This window comes from Zonotrichia leucophrys, chromosome 1 (genome assembly GCF_028769735.1).
Source record: "Zonotrichia leucophrys gambelii isolate GWCS_2022_RI chromosome 1, RI_Zleu_2.0, whole genome shotgun sequence".
Lineage (NCBI taxonomy): Eukaryota > Metazoa > Chordata > Aves > Passeriformes > Passerellidae > Zonotrichia > Zonotrichia leucophrys.
In genome coordinates, this window is record NC_088169.1 from 95324637 (window position 1) to 95337352 (window position 12716).

The 12716-nt window shown below is 48.9% G+C and overlaps 1 protein-coding gene across 1 annotated transcript; it reads right to left on the minus strand.

Moving 5' to 3' along the window:
* Nucleotides 1–5429: 5429 nt before the first annotated feature.
* On the minus strand, nucleotides 5430–12048 carry MLF2 (myeloid leukemia factor 2). Its single transcript, XM_064723563.1, has 9 exons — nucleotides 11938–12048; nucleotides 11699–11772; nucleotides 9855–9981; nucleotides 9356–9391; nucleotides 7866–7919; nucleotides 7353–7478; nucleotides 6858–7017; nucleotides 6535–6774; nucleotides 5430–6018 (listed from the first exon to the last, which is right to left on the minus strand). Exons 2-8 carry the CDS (start codon nucleotides 11746–11748, stop codon nucleotides 6596–6598), a joined length of 732 nt encoding a protein of 243 aa, XP_064579633.1. The 5' UTR covers nucleotides 11749–11772; nucleotides 11938–12048; the 3' UTR covers nucleotides 5430–6018; nucleotides 6535–6595.
* Between the last annotated feature and the right edge of the window lie 668 nt (nucleotides 12049–12716).

A 12716-nucleotide genomic window follows, 5' to 3' on the forward strand; every position in this document is an offset into this window, starting at 1 on the left:
AGAAATGCCTCCTGGATTGCATGTCTTCTCCTCTGGTCATCCAGAGTTTTTCTTCTTTTCTGATGGTTATAATCAAAGAAGTTCCACTTTATAGCCAAAATTTTGATTTTAGGCCCTATGCCCCTTTTCCTTGCTCTGTGCTACAAACTTTAGCCCTTTTGCTGTTACTGACACCTTCAAGGCCACCTATGTCCTCCGGTGTGATACCCTCATCCAATTTGGCCATGTTGCTGGGTTTGGGTTTTATTTATTTACTCAAGCATTTATTCTTTTGCAATCTTTGTTCTCCTTTTCTGCCATTAGTAAGGGATGGAAATGGTGAGGCTAGTGTCTCATCTCCCAGCTTACCTCTGGACATTACATCACCAGCAGTTGGAGACAGGTAGTGTCTGTTCTATTTCCCTTTTATTACCTTTTCCCCCCACGCTAAGTTTGTATTAAGTGCCCTCAGGATTTAAAAAGCCATCCAGATGTGAGGAGATGGTGGAAGTAATAACCAAAGTGAAGTTTCCCCATGGAAACAGTTTTTGAAGTGTTGTCTTTAAAAAGGAAAATTCCCAGGAGGGAAAAAAATCCTAGTTACATTTAAGACAGGGCTGAAATATAAAATCAAGTCCATTTTTTAGAGTGTTATGGAAAGTAAAAAAATACTGCAAATCAAACAAGTCAGTTTTAAGTTATACACTGGACTGAGGTCTATTTTAAATCCTTTTGTTCTCCAGCACTGGAGCCTGTAGGATTTTACATTCCAGCCCCATGGCAGTGCCTGTTTGTTTCCTGAGCAAACCATTGTGCCCAGAGAGAGCTCAGCTCCCTGCAGCTCTTTGTGGTCCCACCTGCTTTGAAGCCCTTGTCAAGTCAAAAGGTCTCTTTTTGCCCTTCCCACCTTTCCCTTCAGTCTAGCCCTGTGCCAGTCTGTTTCCCTCTCCTACTCACAGGTTTTTGAAGCCCTGGGACTGGTACAATCCCATTGCTTGGCTTCTCTAGTGGCCAAGAACTCCCTCACCCCATTCCTGTGCCCACTCCCCATATTCTTTTTGGGGCTTGGAGTGGGGGGAGCTGGGAAACGGAGGTGTGCTCTACTGCTCTGACAAGGTCTGCATTCACTCCCAGTTCCATGGTGAGGTCGCTGCAGGTTTTCTGCTGGGCTGAAGAGCCCTCTGCTGTCAGAAGCCTCATTCCCGTTTAGGAAACGCCAGCCTGTGCTCCAGTGAGTGAACTCAGACACAGGAGTTCGGCTCACCTTAACCTGCAGTGCTGGGCAGTGTTTCCAGGCTTCAAGGCATCCTTGTTTCACCCTTCTTGAGTCTTCTTTGGTTTCCTTTTTAGTGTCCAATACCCAGATTTCCCACAACTGGTTCACTACTCTGATATACCAAATTGATCAGAGGGATGGAGCACCTCTTCTATAAAGAAAGGCTGAGAAAATCAAAGAGAATTTGGATTGTACAGTCTGGAGAAGAGAAGGTTTTGGGGTGACCTAATTGCAGCCTTCCAGTACCTGAAGGGAGGCTACAAGAAAGATGAAGAAAGACTATTTTCAAGAGCATGTAGTGACAGGAGAAGGGGAATGGCTTCAAACTGAAAGAGAGAATGTTTGTGCTGGATATGGGGATGAAATCCTTTACTGTGATGATGGTGAGGCACTGGCACAGGTTGCCCAGAGAAGCTGTGGGTGCCCCATCCCTGGCAGTGTCCAAGGCCAGGTTGGATAGAGCTTTGAGCCAGAGGAAGGTGTCCATGCCCATGGCTGGGGGGCTGGAACTGGATGATCTTTAAGGTCCCCTCCAACCCAAACCATTCTGTGGTTCTTCAAAGGGGAGCATTTTTACCTATGTTCTTGGTAAAGCATCCCAGTGTAACCCATCTGCAAAGAGGAAGAATTATGCAAGTACCATTCATTTCCTTGGTTGTCTTCCAATCCCAATTCCTTTTGGAGTTCTCCATCTTGAAAGAGCACAGACAATGTTTATGTCCCTGGGTGAATGTCTTTTCTGCATTCAGTGCAGCCAAAAATACCTACCGTTTATAAATAAACACACCAATAGTTACTGACTGTTCAGTACATCTCATCTTTTTCCAACATTTATTACATTCATTGTTCTTTGGATCCTCTGAAAGCTTCATCAGCACTGGTTTAATACCTTCTTTCAGATCATTAATCAAGTTACTAATGAGCATTAGTTTCACAACAACATCCTACTGGAAATAATTTCATATTCTACACTCTCTTTTCCCCCTCATTACTTGAAATCTATCAGTGAACTAAAATTTATAATATTGGCCTTTTTGTTGTTTTAATAGTTACTAACTTGTTTTACTTCAGAACACAGTCTTGTGTGGCCAGATAAAATGCCTTGTGCTGTTGCAACCTCTGACTCTGAGTTGCTGTAGTGCCTTTGTTAACCCAACCCATAATTTAATCAGAAATTATCACAGTTGTTGGACAGGAACAATACTGAGAAGTGAGATCATATATTATAAACACTGAGACATAAATGCTTATTTTTAAATTTAATGCACTTTGCATCTCTTATCTTGATTTAATGTCAGTTTGCCTGGTTTTCAGGTGTGGATATCATCTAATTTTTTATTTACAAGTATTGACAGCAGGTTAACTTTCCCAGACTTCTTTCTCCCCAGTATTCTACAATTCCCCAGTATTTTACAATACCTCAAAAAGTACAGTGAGAGATGCACAGACCTTCAGGGCTACCCACAAAAACATGTAAGGACAAAGTTCCTTCTAGCCCTAATGGGCTTTATTTTCAAGATATATTTTCAGTTATGGAAAACTGAATATACAACCAACAAAACCACCTAAGTTTCTAGTTTATTGTGTGTAGCTAGTGCATTCCAAGGTTATACTATCCATCTTCCCATTAGTGTTTCCAGCCTATCTTCACCTCATTCTCTCCCCCTCCCCTTCCCTCTGTCTCACTTCAGATGTGCTATTTGCTCCTTAGGAAGATGCAGTAGTACCACTGAACTGCCCTGTTTTGGTGCTTCAATTCATCCAATTTGGAGGTGACAGCTATGGGAGAAGGAGCAAGAAGGGATTTTGTCTCCCTTGGATGGATAAGGGTGACTTGGAACCATGTCATGCCCATCTGAAAGAAATACTGTTTGATTTTCATGTCGAGAACATCCAGCCTTCTCTTTCTCCATCTTGCTGGCACAGCTGTCAGAGACACTTCAGAAATGGAAGAGTCTCATCCCAGCCTTTCCTGTGCAGGAAAGGTAGATGGTTTTTAAGGGCAAAACATTTCACTTGAAATAGTAACTCATAGGAAAAAATGAACCCCAGGTGTGTTCCCTCCTTTGGAGAAAACCCTCCTGCTTTCTGAAGCCAGAAGTGCTCATGTCAGCCTGGGACAGGCAAAGGGCTCACCCTCTCAATACACTTCCCCTACTCCTGGTTTGGCATCTCTGAAACTCTCCCCTGGGCTCCTGCCTTAACACAAAGTTCTCTCACTGAAGCCTTTTCCATATTCCCAGAGCACCGGTGCCCTGCTGGCCCTGGAGGAGGCTGAGACCTTGGCAGTGAGTGTGCAGCACTCAGCAAGGCTCAGCAGCCAGGTAATCACCCTCCCACTGCCCAGTGGAAGAGCACGCAAGGGTCCTACCTAAATCTGTAATCAGGACAGCACCCAACAGCGAGCAAAGGCTGAATCCAGATAAAGGGATTTGGGATTAGATCAAGATTAGGAAATCCATGCCCAAAGAGGAATGGATCCTCATGATCAAAGGTCAGTGTTAATCCCCACCACGGCCACCTTCCTGTTGTTGTAGACAGGTAGAAGAATTATAAAAGAAAGGCCTCATAAAATCAGCCCTGCTCTGTTAAATTAATAGCTACCCTGTCATTTCTTCTAAGGGCAGCTAAGTAATTTGCAAGTTCCCATGTGAAAACAATCTTGGTATGAGAGCTCGTTAACACAACAACTTATTCTTGAGTGAAAAACAACTAGCACCTGCATAAACAATAAGATCTGCCTCAAGAGAATCAGGAGAAAAAATATGTAAACTAACTATAAAGTTTGATAGACATGCAAAATACCATGTACTGACCAATGAACTAAGTGTGAATGTATTCTCCACCACTAAGATCTGACACACTGCCTCCTGATAATCCTATACATTGACCTATACAATAAATCCATATAAAATATGATCTATACAATAAAGATTTGGCTCTTCTGCATAAAGAAACGGAGTCCTCTCTGCTTATTAATGCAACATCTGTTTTCCATCTCAGACATCACCTCAAAACCTGGCCAGGACCTGGCAGCTGGTTACTGCCACCATCTCCATGCTGTGAGCACCTTTCTGAGCTCAGCTGGTTCTTCAGTGGATCAAAGCACCAGGTGCCACATCTTGCACTGGCTCAAGAGTGCCAGAGATGAGGGCTGCTGTTGTTTCAGTCCCTTCTTTCACAGTCTGGCAACCCCAGGATTACTTCCACGAAACCTCTCCTAAGCCCTGCTTTTTTCTGTGGAGCTCCTCCTTCAGCCTTGCTCTCTTCAGGGCTTGCCTGTGACACCTCCAGAAAGTCACTCCACTGCCAGGGACAGCAGGCTGCTGTCTTTGAAGTCCCTTCCAAACCAAACTGTTCTATGACTCCTACTGGGGTTTCCCATGGGACAAACCGGCACGGGGAAGTGGGCTCCAGCCACAGCTCTGTTCTGCACTTCCTTGAAGGGTGGAACTCTGCAAACTCTGCCCTGAGCTTCCAGAGGATGCTTCATCCTTTTCTCAGGGCAGGACAGTCAGTCCCCAGCAAGGTGTGTCTCTGTTAGTGCCCACATGTACAACAGAGGGTTACACCGCAAGATCCCAGCACACCACTTCCAAGTGTAAGCCATGAATTGATTTCCTGCCTTCTGTTCCAAATAAACTCATGAAAAGGATTGTGTAAGAGTGTGTGCCAGAGCACAAAACTGGCCAAGAACCCAGGAGATCTTCCCTGGTCCTATATTCCTCATGCCTCTCAATTTTCACCTAATACTGAGGAAGTCAAGGAAAGGTCATTCATACTGTCAGCCACGGCTGCAGTGATATAGTGAGAAAATAATGGAAATATTCCCTGTCTGTGCAGGAACCCCAGAGGCCCAATTCAGGGCTGCACAGCTGACCAGGCAGCAAGAAAGACCAACCAATTTCCCTTGAGTGCACACAAAACTACAGCAATTAGAGGGCATTTTTTGCAAATGGTGAGTTCTTGGGTCTTCTTTCACAATATCCATGTTGAGCATCATCTCACTCTGTGACTACATGGGAAGGCTGTTAGGCTGTTTTCTATAAGAAAACAAAGCCTGAGAATTTCACACCAAGTTTCTCCTCAGCAATTTTCCAAGGATGTGAAAGAGGCTGGTTAATTCCACAGCAGGCACTATCAGGTCAGCTGAATGTAGAGACCGATCCACCAATTCTTTACAGTTTGTTTCTTTATTCAGTAAACATCTAGTTACAAGTTTCACAAATTAAAAAAGTGGGGGAGCTGACTGAAGAGGGGTCAGGGGGCCCACAGGCTGATCCAGCTTTTGTTCTGCTCCTCCCTTCTCCAACGCACACATCCTTCTGCTCCTCCACAGATGCACCAAGGAGCAGCAGGGGAATGGAAGCCTCTGTCCCGGTGAGGGGACTGACAGGGGGTTCTAGCAGAATTCCCTCATATTCCTTTCACAGGGGACTAAACACAAACTTCAGAACCAGCCCAACCCAGCACAGAAAGAGTGGAAAGGATGGAAGAGGCAAGGTGGCAGCTCCTCATGCCCACCACTACTGGCAGAAAGAACAGAGCCAAGGGACAGCAGAGAGGGAATGGGCAATTAATGTGGTCCTTGCACATCAGTGAGATTCCCCATGCCCCACTGCAGCACCCAAATGGGGTGAAATAGAGCAATGCAGAAGATTAGTTGCTTTGTTTCAATTCTTAAGTGGGAGGGAGGTTAATACTAAATTTGAGGAGGGTCCAAGTGGTGCTTTGAAGGGGCTTCAGAGTTTCACTGTCTGTACCTGGGAGGAAAGGAAACAGAAGACATAAACAGAATAAGTGGTGCCTAGAAGGCAGAAGACAGATAAAGACATGTTTAAACCTGATGTCTAGACATCAAAAAAGGGGAAAATGTCCCTTTTCAAGCACTAGATCACATCCTAGCAAGCCCTATTCAAAGCACAGGAGAGCAGACACCTGCACTTACTTATATTTCAAACTGGATGGGCAGCAAATGATCTCTAAGTTCTACACAATGACAATATGAACACTCCACAGATTGCAATCCTACATCACATCACACTATTCCAGCCATCAGTTAAGGCTGACACCACAGGTCTTTTGTTCATGACAAATCTAACTTAAACAGCTTCCATCTTCTCCAAATGCACGCCCTCCCCTGCTCTCTCAAAGCAGGAAAATCCCTTTGCAACTGAAACTTCAAAATAATGTAAGATTAGGGCAAACAAAAAAAATAACCCTATGGCTGTTAAGAGGCAACCACACAGCAGAAGAAGAGGGAACTTGTTGAGACTTACAGGAGCGCGTAGGCAGGTTTGGGGGTGGCCACGCTGCACCCCCCACAAGGTCTGCTCCAGTTCACCAGTCGTACCGGCGGGACTGTCTGGAGGGAGAATCCTCGGGGCCCTGGATGGCCAGACGAGCCCCCTCGGCCCGCCGGCCGCCGCTGCCGTCGTGGCGCCGGTAATCCAGGCCCCGCTGTGGCCGGAACCGCGACGTCTCTCGCCGCCACTCGTCATCGAACGCGGCCGCGTCACCTGCCAGGGACACACCCGGCTCAGGGGGGAGCAGCACCTGGCTGGGCCGGCAGGAGGAGGAGGAGGACACGGGCACTACTCACTTTCATCCATGTTGATGTAGTCCTGCCTCTCCTCCTGGTCGCCCGTGCGGTGGTTCCGCGAGCGCTGCATGATGTGGGCCCTCTCCCTGATGTGGTGGCCGATGGACATCTGCTCCAAGCCACTGTCCGAGTCCCTTACGGTTCGTCTCGTCTCACGGATCTGGGGGCAGGTTCCCATGTAGAGTCAGTATTTCCATTCCTTCTCCCAGCCCCCTAAGGCACCCTGATTCCTGCTGCCAGTGTTTCAGGCAATCTGCACTGCCACCCCTCCCAGGATGTCAGACACAACCTTACAAAGAGGGAAGAATGGATTCCCCACTGCCAGCTCTTCCCATTTCCTCCCAGGGGCCCTTGGCACGGTTCAGTGAGTCACAAGAGCACAATGTGCTCCTCGAACTGCAGCTGACTGAGGAGCCAAAGTGCTGTAGGTGGCAACCCACAAAGCCACCAAATGAAGCCTCCCTCTCACAGCAAGGCCAGCAGCCTCCTCCTTACCCCGCCAGGTGCTGAACGCATCTCTGAGGTCTCCTGATAGACCTTGGGCCCATCACCCAGGTTGGAATAGGAGATGACAGTTGAGGAGGTAAATGTCTGGCAGTTCGCACCATTTGTCATATGCTCCTACAAGAAGGAATGGGGAATGGTGGAAAGAAGGGATGGGAGGGAAGAAGAGATGGCATTTAATTCCTTCTCTACAACGAAGTAAGAAGTTACAATAGGATGAACATAATCCCCATGGGTGTCTTTTTCTGGTGAATACACCTTCCTGTTAAATTAATACTTATTTCTTGTTAAACATGTCCACCCACACACTTCCTTCCTCACCCCTCTCCTCTCCCTGCACCCGGGAACAAGCTCTGTCACTGACTCCCAGTGATGAGGCAAAGCTTACAGCCTTGGCAGGTGTGGCTCAGTCCATCCCAAGCAGCACAGTAAGATAAGAGAGGGGATGGCAGAAGCATCCTCAGCACTCCCCTCAATACAGAACGGGTCATGGAGGGTTCTTACCATGTTTCCAATCATGTCGTTCATCATCCCAAACATATCTATAAAGCCACCTGCCTGATAAAAAGGAAAAGAGAACACAACAGTAGTCAGTCTGGGAAGAGACATGAGGAAAGAACAACAAACTGTCCGCAAAAAAACCTACTGCCTAAGAAGAAGAACCTTGATTTTTTTTTTTCATGTTCTTTCAGTAGCATAGAAAACAAAACCAAAACAGAATTTGGGGTTGCTGCTCTCTCCATTCTCTCAGGTTGCACTGCCCAATGTTCTGGCAAAGGCTGTTCTTTTAGTTTGGATCCAACTGCCAATACACTGGGATTTGTGAGCTTGGGGACCCAGCAAAGTTAGGAGAAGAAATCTCAGCATGTGCACTAACAGTGATCATAAGAAAATTTCCACTGATTGTTTTCTTTCTAGCATAACAACAAATTTGCTTACTTTCCCCTACAAACACCTGCCTTTTCCATCCTGCAAACCTGAATGCTGCAGTAACACCCTGGGCCAGCAGGTCTCACAGGTTAATTGTGCAATATGTAAACAAAATTACAATGTCAGCTCAAACTTGCTGATTTCTTTTTTTTTTTGTTTCCTCGAGTAGCCTCTTGTTCTCCTTTCCAGCAGAGCAGTACTCACACACAATGTTATTATGCTTTGAAGTCGATGTGTTTGTAGTCTTATTAATCCTCCTCTGAGCTACAAAAATTCCGGGACGCTGGAGTCTCTTTCATTGAGGCAATTGTGCAGAGCAAGACAGCTGAAGCTGCTGGATCTGGAATAACCTATTTCCACTGTGTTATTTCGGTGGAGGACGGAGATCAGCACGCTCCGAGCGCGGTGCTCTCACGTACACACAGCATTCTCCTTCCAGCCCTGTTCACCTGGAGAATTCTGCTGGCTTCTCCAGCCTCCACCACTGGCAAAGGAGGTGCAATAATCCCCTCTGACTACTGATGGCCAAGTCCTTTCCTCACACCCTCACAGCTCCCCCATTGCCTCCACATCTGCAGCTTCTTTTCAGACATATGAGGTTATTAAGGGACTACCTGCTCTTCCCAGATATTAACTGTCCCAATTCCCATGAAATATTGTGCTATAACAGCTTTATGACTTTTCTCTGGTCAAGGTGCAAATACAACCTCCCCATACACACAGAGTTAGACTCTCTCTTCAAAAACAGCTCACAGGCAGGATTAAAACATTAGAGGGGAAACAAGGTAAAGGCCTGAAGTCATAAAACAACTCAATGAGAGATCCAGGAGAAACCAGATGCTTCCAGTTTCAGTTCAATACCTTCTTCTCTATTCCATTTACTATAAATCTAAAGCTCATCCTGGTCTCCTCAGACATTCCCATCCTCCCTACCTGCTAGGATAGCTGGTCATGCTCACAGATGGCTACATTTTAGCACTGGTTGCACACAGTGCTGATGAATCTCAGTATGGAGCCACTACTTGGAAAGCCTCTAATCTGACCCAGAAAAACAGAAAACTTACCATGCCGAGCATCCCAAAGGGTGAAACAGCTCCTGCCTGCCAGGAGAACAGAAAAACAGAACAGAGAATGACTTTGCAGCAGCCAAACACTAGATCCCCATCAGAACACAGTAATCCTTCTCAGAAACAGAACTGGGAACACTCAGGCTCTACAAACAGATCAAGAGAGCGCCCCACGGATTCCTGGGGGTTCGAGCCATATCACCCCTACGAACCAGACATGAGGTGATGCTCCTACATTTCTCCCCATTGTATGAATATATATCCTTGATAAACAACACATATTTATTCCCTTCCTCCCATCCAACCTAGAACACAGCTGCATTCAACACCTCAATACAGGTGGAACAAAGAGCAGGACCAGAACACCACTGCCTAGGAGATTCAGGCAGTGATAAAACTTCCTGTGTGGAGGAGAGGGGGTGCCCAGCCCAGGAAGGGCGGCAGACAGAAACAGAGAGGAGTGTGAGGGATCCTGGCTGCACTCAGCCCGTGTTACCTGCATCCTGCGGCCAGCCTGGCGAGCGCCGGGGGTGCTGCCGTCGGTGATGCCCAGGAGCGGCCCGAAGCCGAAACTCCCGGACAGCATGCGGTTCATGTGCTGCCGGTGCATGGCAAAAGGATCCCTGTGGGAGAGGGAGAGAACAAGGGTGAGGACAAAATCCCATCTAATCCGCTCCTCCCAGCTCTGTGGTGTTCTTACACAACTGTGCATCCCGTCCCAAGCTGAAATTCAGAATCCTGAGAGGTCTGTGTTGTGCATGGTGATTACTGGGGCTGCAAGGGATCTCTGGATCCCATCCCATTTCTTGTGAGAGAAGGTTTCATGGCACAGAAGCCCTCTCAGGTACTCATTTCTGTCTGCTCAGAAGCAGGTTGGTGTTGTGCTTCAGTACTGCTCTGGAGCTGAGTGTGGCCAAGGCCACTCCAGAACCTCAGTGCTCTACAACATCTTTTGTAGGGAGGTGCACAAAGACCTTCCTGGCTACACTTAATGGACCAGGGAGCAGGAGATCCCACATATCATCCTGTCACTCCTCCATGTACACAGACACAAACAGTGAAATGCAAGACTCCAGAATGCACTGCATGGCCTGACACCTCTCTGCCCCCCCAGGGTTTGAGACCACATACAGCTTTTCCAGATTTGAAGGAGAAAGGGGACAATAACTGGGATCCCCAACTGGTTTTCCCTACTTTTGCAGCCTCCACTTAGAGGGCTGCACGCACTCACACAGGTTGGTGAAGCAAGAGGAGGAAAAGAGTCACAGAATAGGGTGGCCACAATAAGAAACTTCTGGGAAATACCATAGCTTTTTCCTGCACATCCTGTAGCCTGCAATTATCCCTCTTCAGCAATAATAGCACAGGCTATTCCTGAGATGACAGAAGGACCCACTACTTAAAACCAATACTTTTCTGTCTCTACTGGAAATGCTTCCCATAATAAAAGCTAGACTCATACCTGCCATGTAAATGAGAACAAACACACTGTCATTCGGTGACTAACTGGGACATCAAGGTCTCCTCTCCTGCTAATCTCCTCAAAGCTCATAAAATTCTGGCTTACTATTGATTTCATAAGCAAAAAATTGACTATTCTTCTACATACATAAATTTCACCAAATTTCTAGTAGTGTCTTGTCTAACATAATGAAATTCTTCCTGTACTACAGTCGATTCCTTATCCGCTTTGGCAAGGGCTGCCAACTTAGTGTCACTGCCAAAATTTATCAATAGCATCCAATTTCTGTACTGAGGACGGAAACAAAAACATTCAGTGAAAGGAATCCCAGGAAGAGTTCTTGGGACCTTTGTTAGATTTCAATACCCGTGTTTCAAAACTACTCGTTGTTTTCTCTTTACTTTGTTCCTCACAACTTGACAACTGTTTCAGCAGCCTTCTCCAGCTCCATTAATGACTTCCTGTGCAGAACAGCAACAAACACTGGACAGAGCAGCAGATTTTATCTATCTCAACTGCAACCCTACTTTGCATAATGAAAAAAAAAAATCCTTGCGCAAAGAAAAAGATTAGTTATTATTCCAGCCCTCTCTTCCTCTCAAGACAGCTGCGATGCCTTTTGGCCTACTTTATTACGCTTCCCTCCAAGACCACGCTCCAGCATCGCAGGAACGCGGGGGACGCGACCCCCGTTCCTCGCGGCGCGCTGTCCCTCCGGAGGATGTGCGTGTTTGTGCCCAGCCGGCCGCGCCGCTCCCCGGGCCCGCCCGGCCTCAGCCCGCCCGGCGGGACGCGGGGGCAGCGCTCGCCTCCCCGGGGCCGCTCCGTGCCGCAGCCCTCCCTCCGGCTCCCCCCGCAGGACGCCCACCCCGACTCACATGGCAAACATGGGGTCCTCCGGCTCGCCATCCCTCATCAGCCGGAACATGCTTCCCTCACTCGGGGGCGGCCTCTGCGGAGGGGACAGGGTGGTGAGCGCAGCCGGCCTGAGGGCGGGCAAGGGCGGAGCGCCGGAGCCGCTCCCCCCCCGCCCCGCCCCGCCCCGCTGCCAGCCCGGGCAAGTGATGGCAGCGCTGCCCCCCGCCCCCGCTCCCGGCCCGCCCGTGCTCCGCCGTGCCTGCCGGTGTCGGCGGTCCCGGTTCGGCGCAGCCCGAGCCCCCGGGCCGCTCACGCCTCCGCGCCCATCGCGCCCCGCACCGCGCTGCCCCCGCCCCGCCCGCGCCGCGCATGCGCGCCCGCCTCGGGGGAGGGCGCGGGCGAGGCGGGGCCGCCGGCACAGCGCCCCCTGGCGCCCCCCGCGGGCAGCGCCCCCGGGCTGCAGCTCCCGCCGGGCAGCCCGGGAATGGGAACGGGAACGGGAACGGCTATGGGAGGATGGTAACAGAGGCACCGGGCAGGCCCCATCGCTCCGCACAGCTTCCCCAGCAGGGGTAGCGCGGGGGTAGGCAATGATCCCTTCTCTCTGCGGACCAGTGATAGGACCCGTGGGAATGGCCTGAAGCTGTGTAAGGGCAGGTCTAGGCTGGATATCAGGCAAAGGTTTTTCACCCAGGGGGTGTTTGGGCACCGGAACGGGCTGCCCAGGAAAGTAGCCACAGCACCAAGCCTGACAGAGTTCAAGATGTGCTTGGACAACACCCTCAGGCACCTGGTGTGACCCTTGGTAATGGCCCTATGCAGGGCCAGGAGCTGGACTCCAGGATCCTGATGGGTCTCTTCCAACTCAGAATATTCTGTGATTCTGTAGTAACCCCTGTGGCTCGTGGCCAGCTGGTTCCCAGCCAGAGTCCACAGTGTTGCCTGGCTGCTGCAGAGGCAGCGCTTATCATCCCAGGCTTCCTGCACGGCGTGGGCATGTAGGAGGCACCCAGAGAGCCGCTGGGCCGCGCTGAGCAC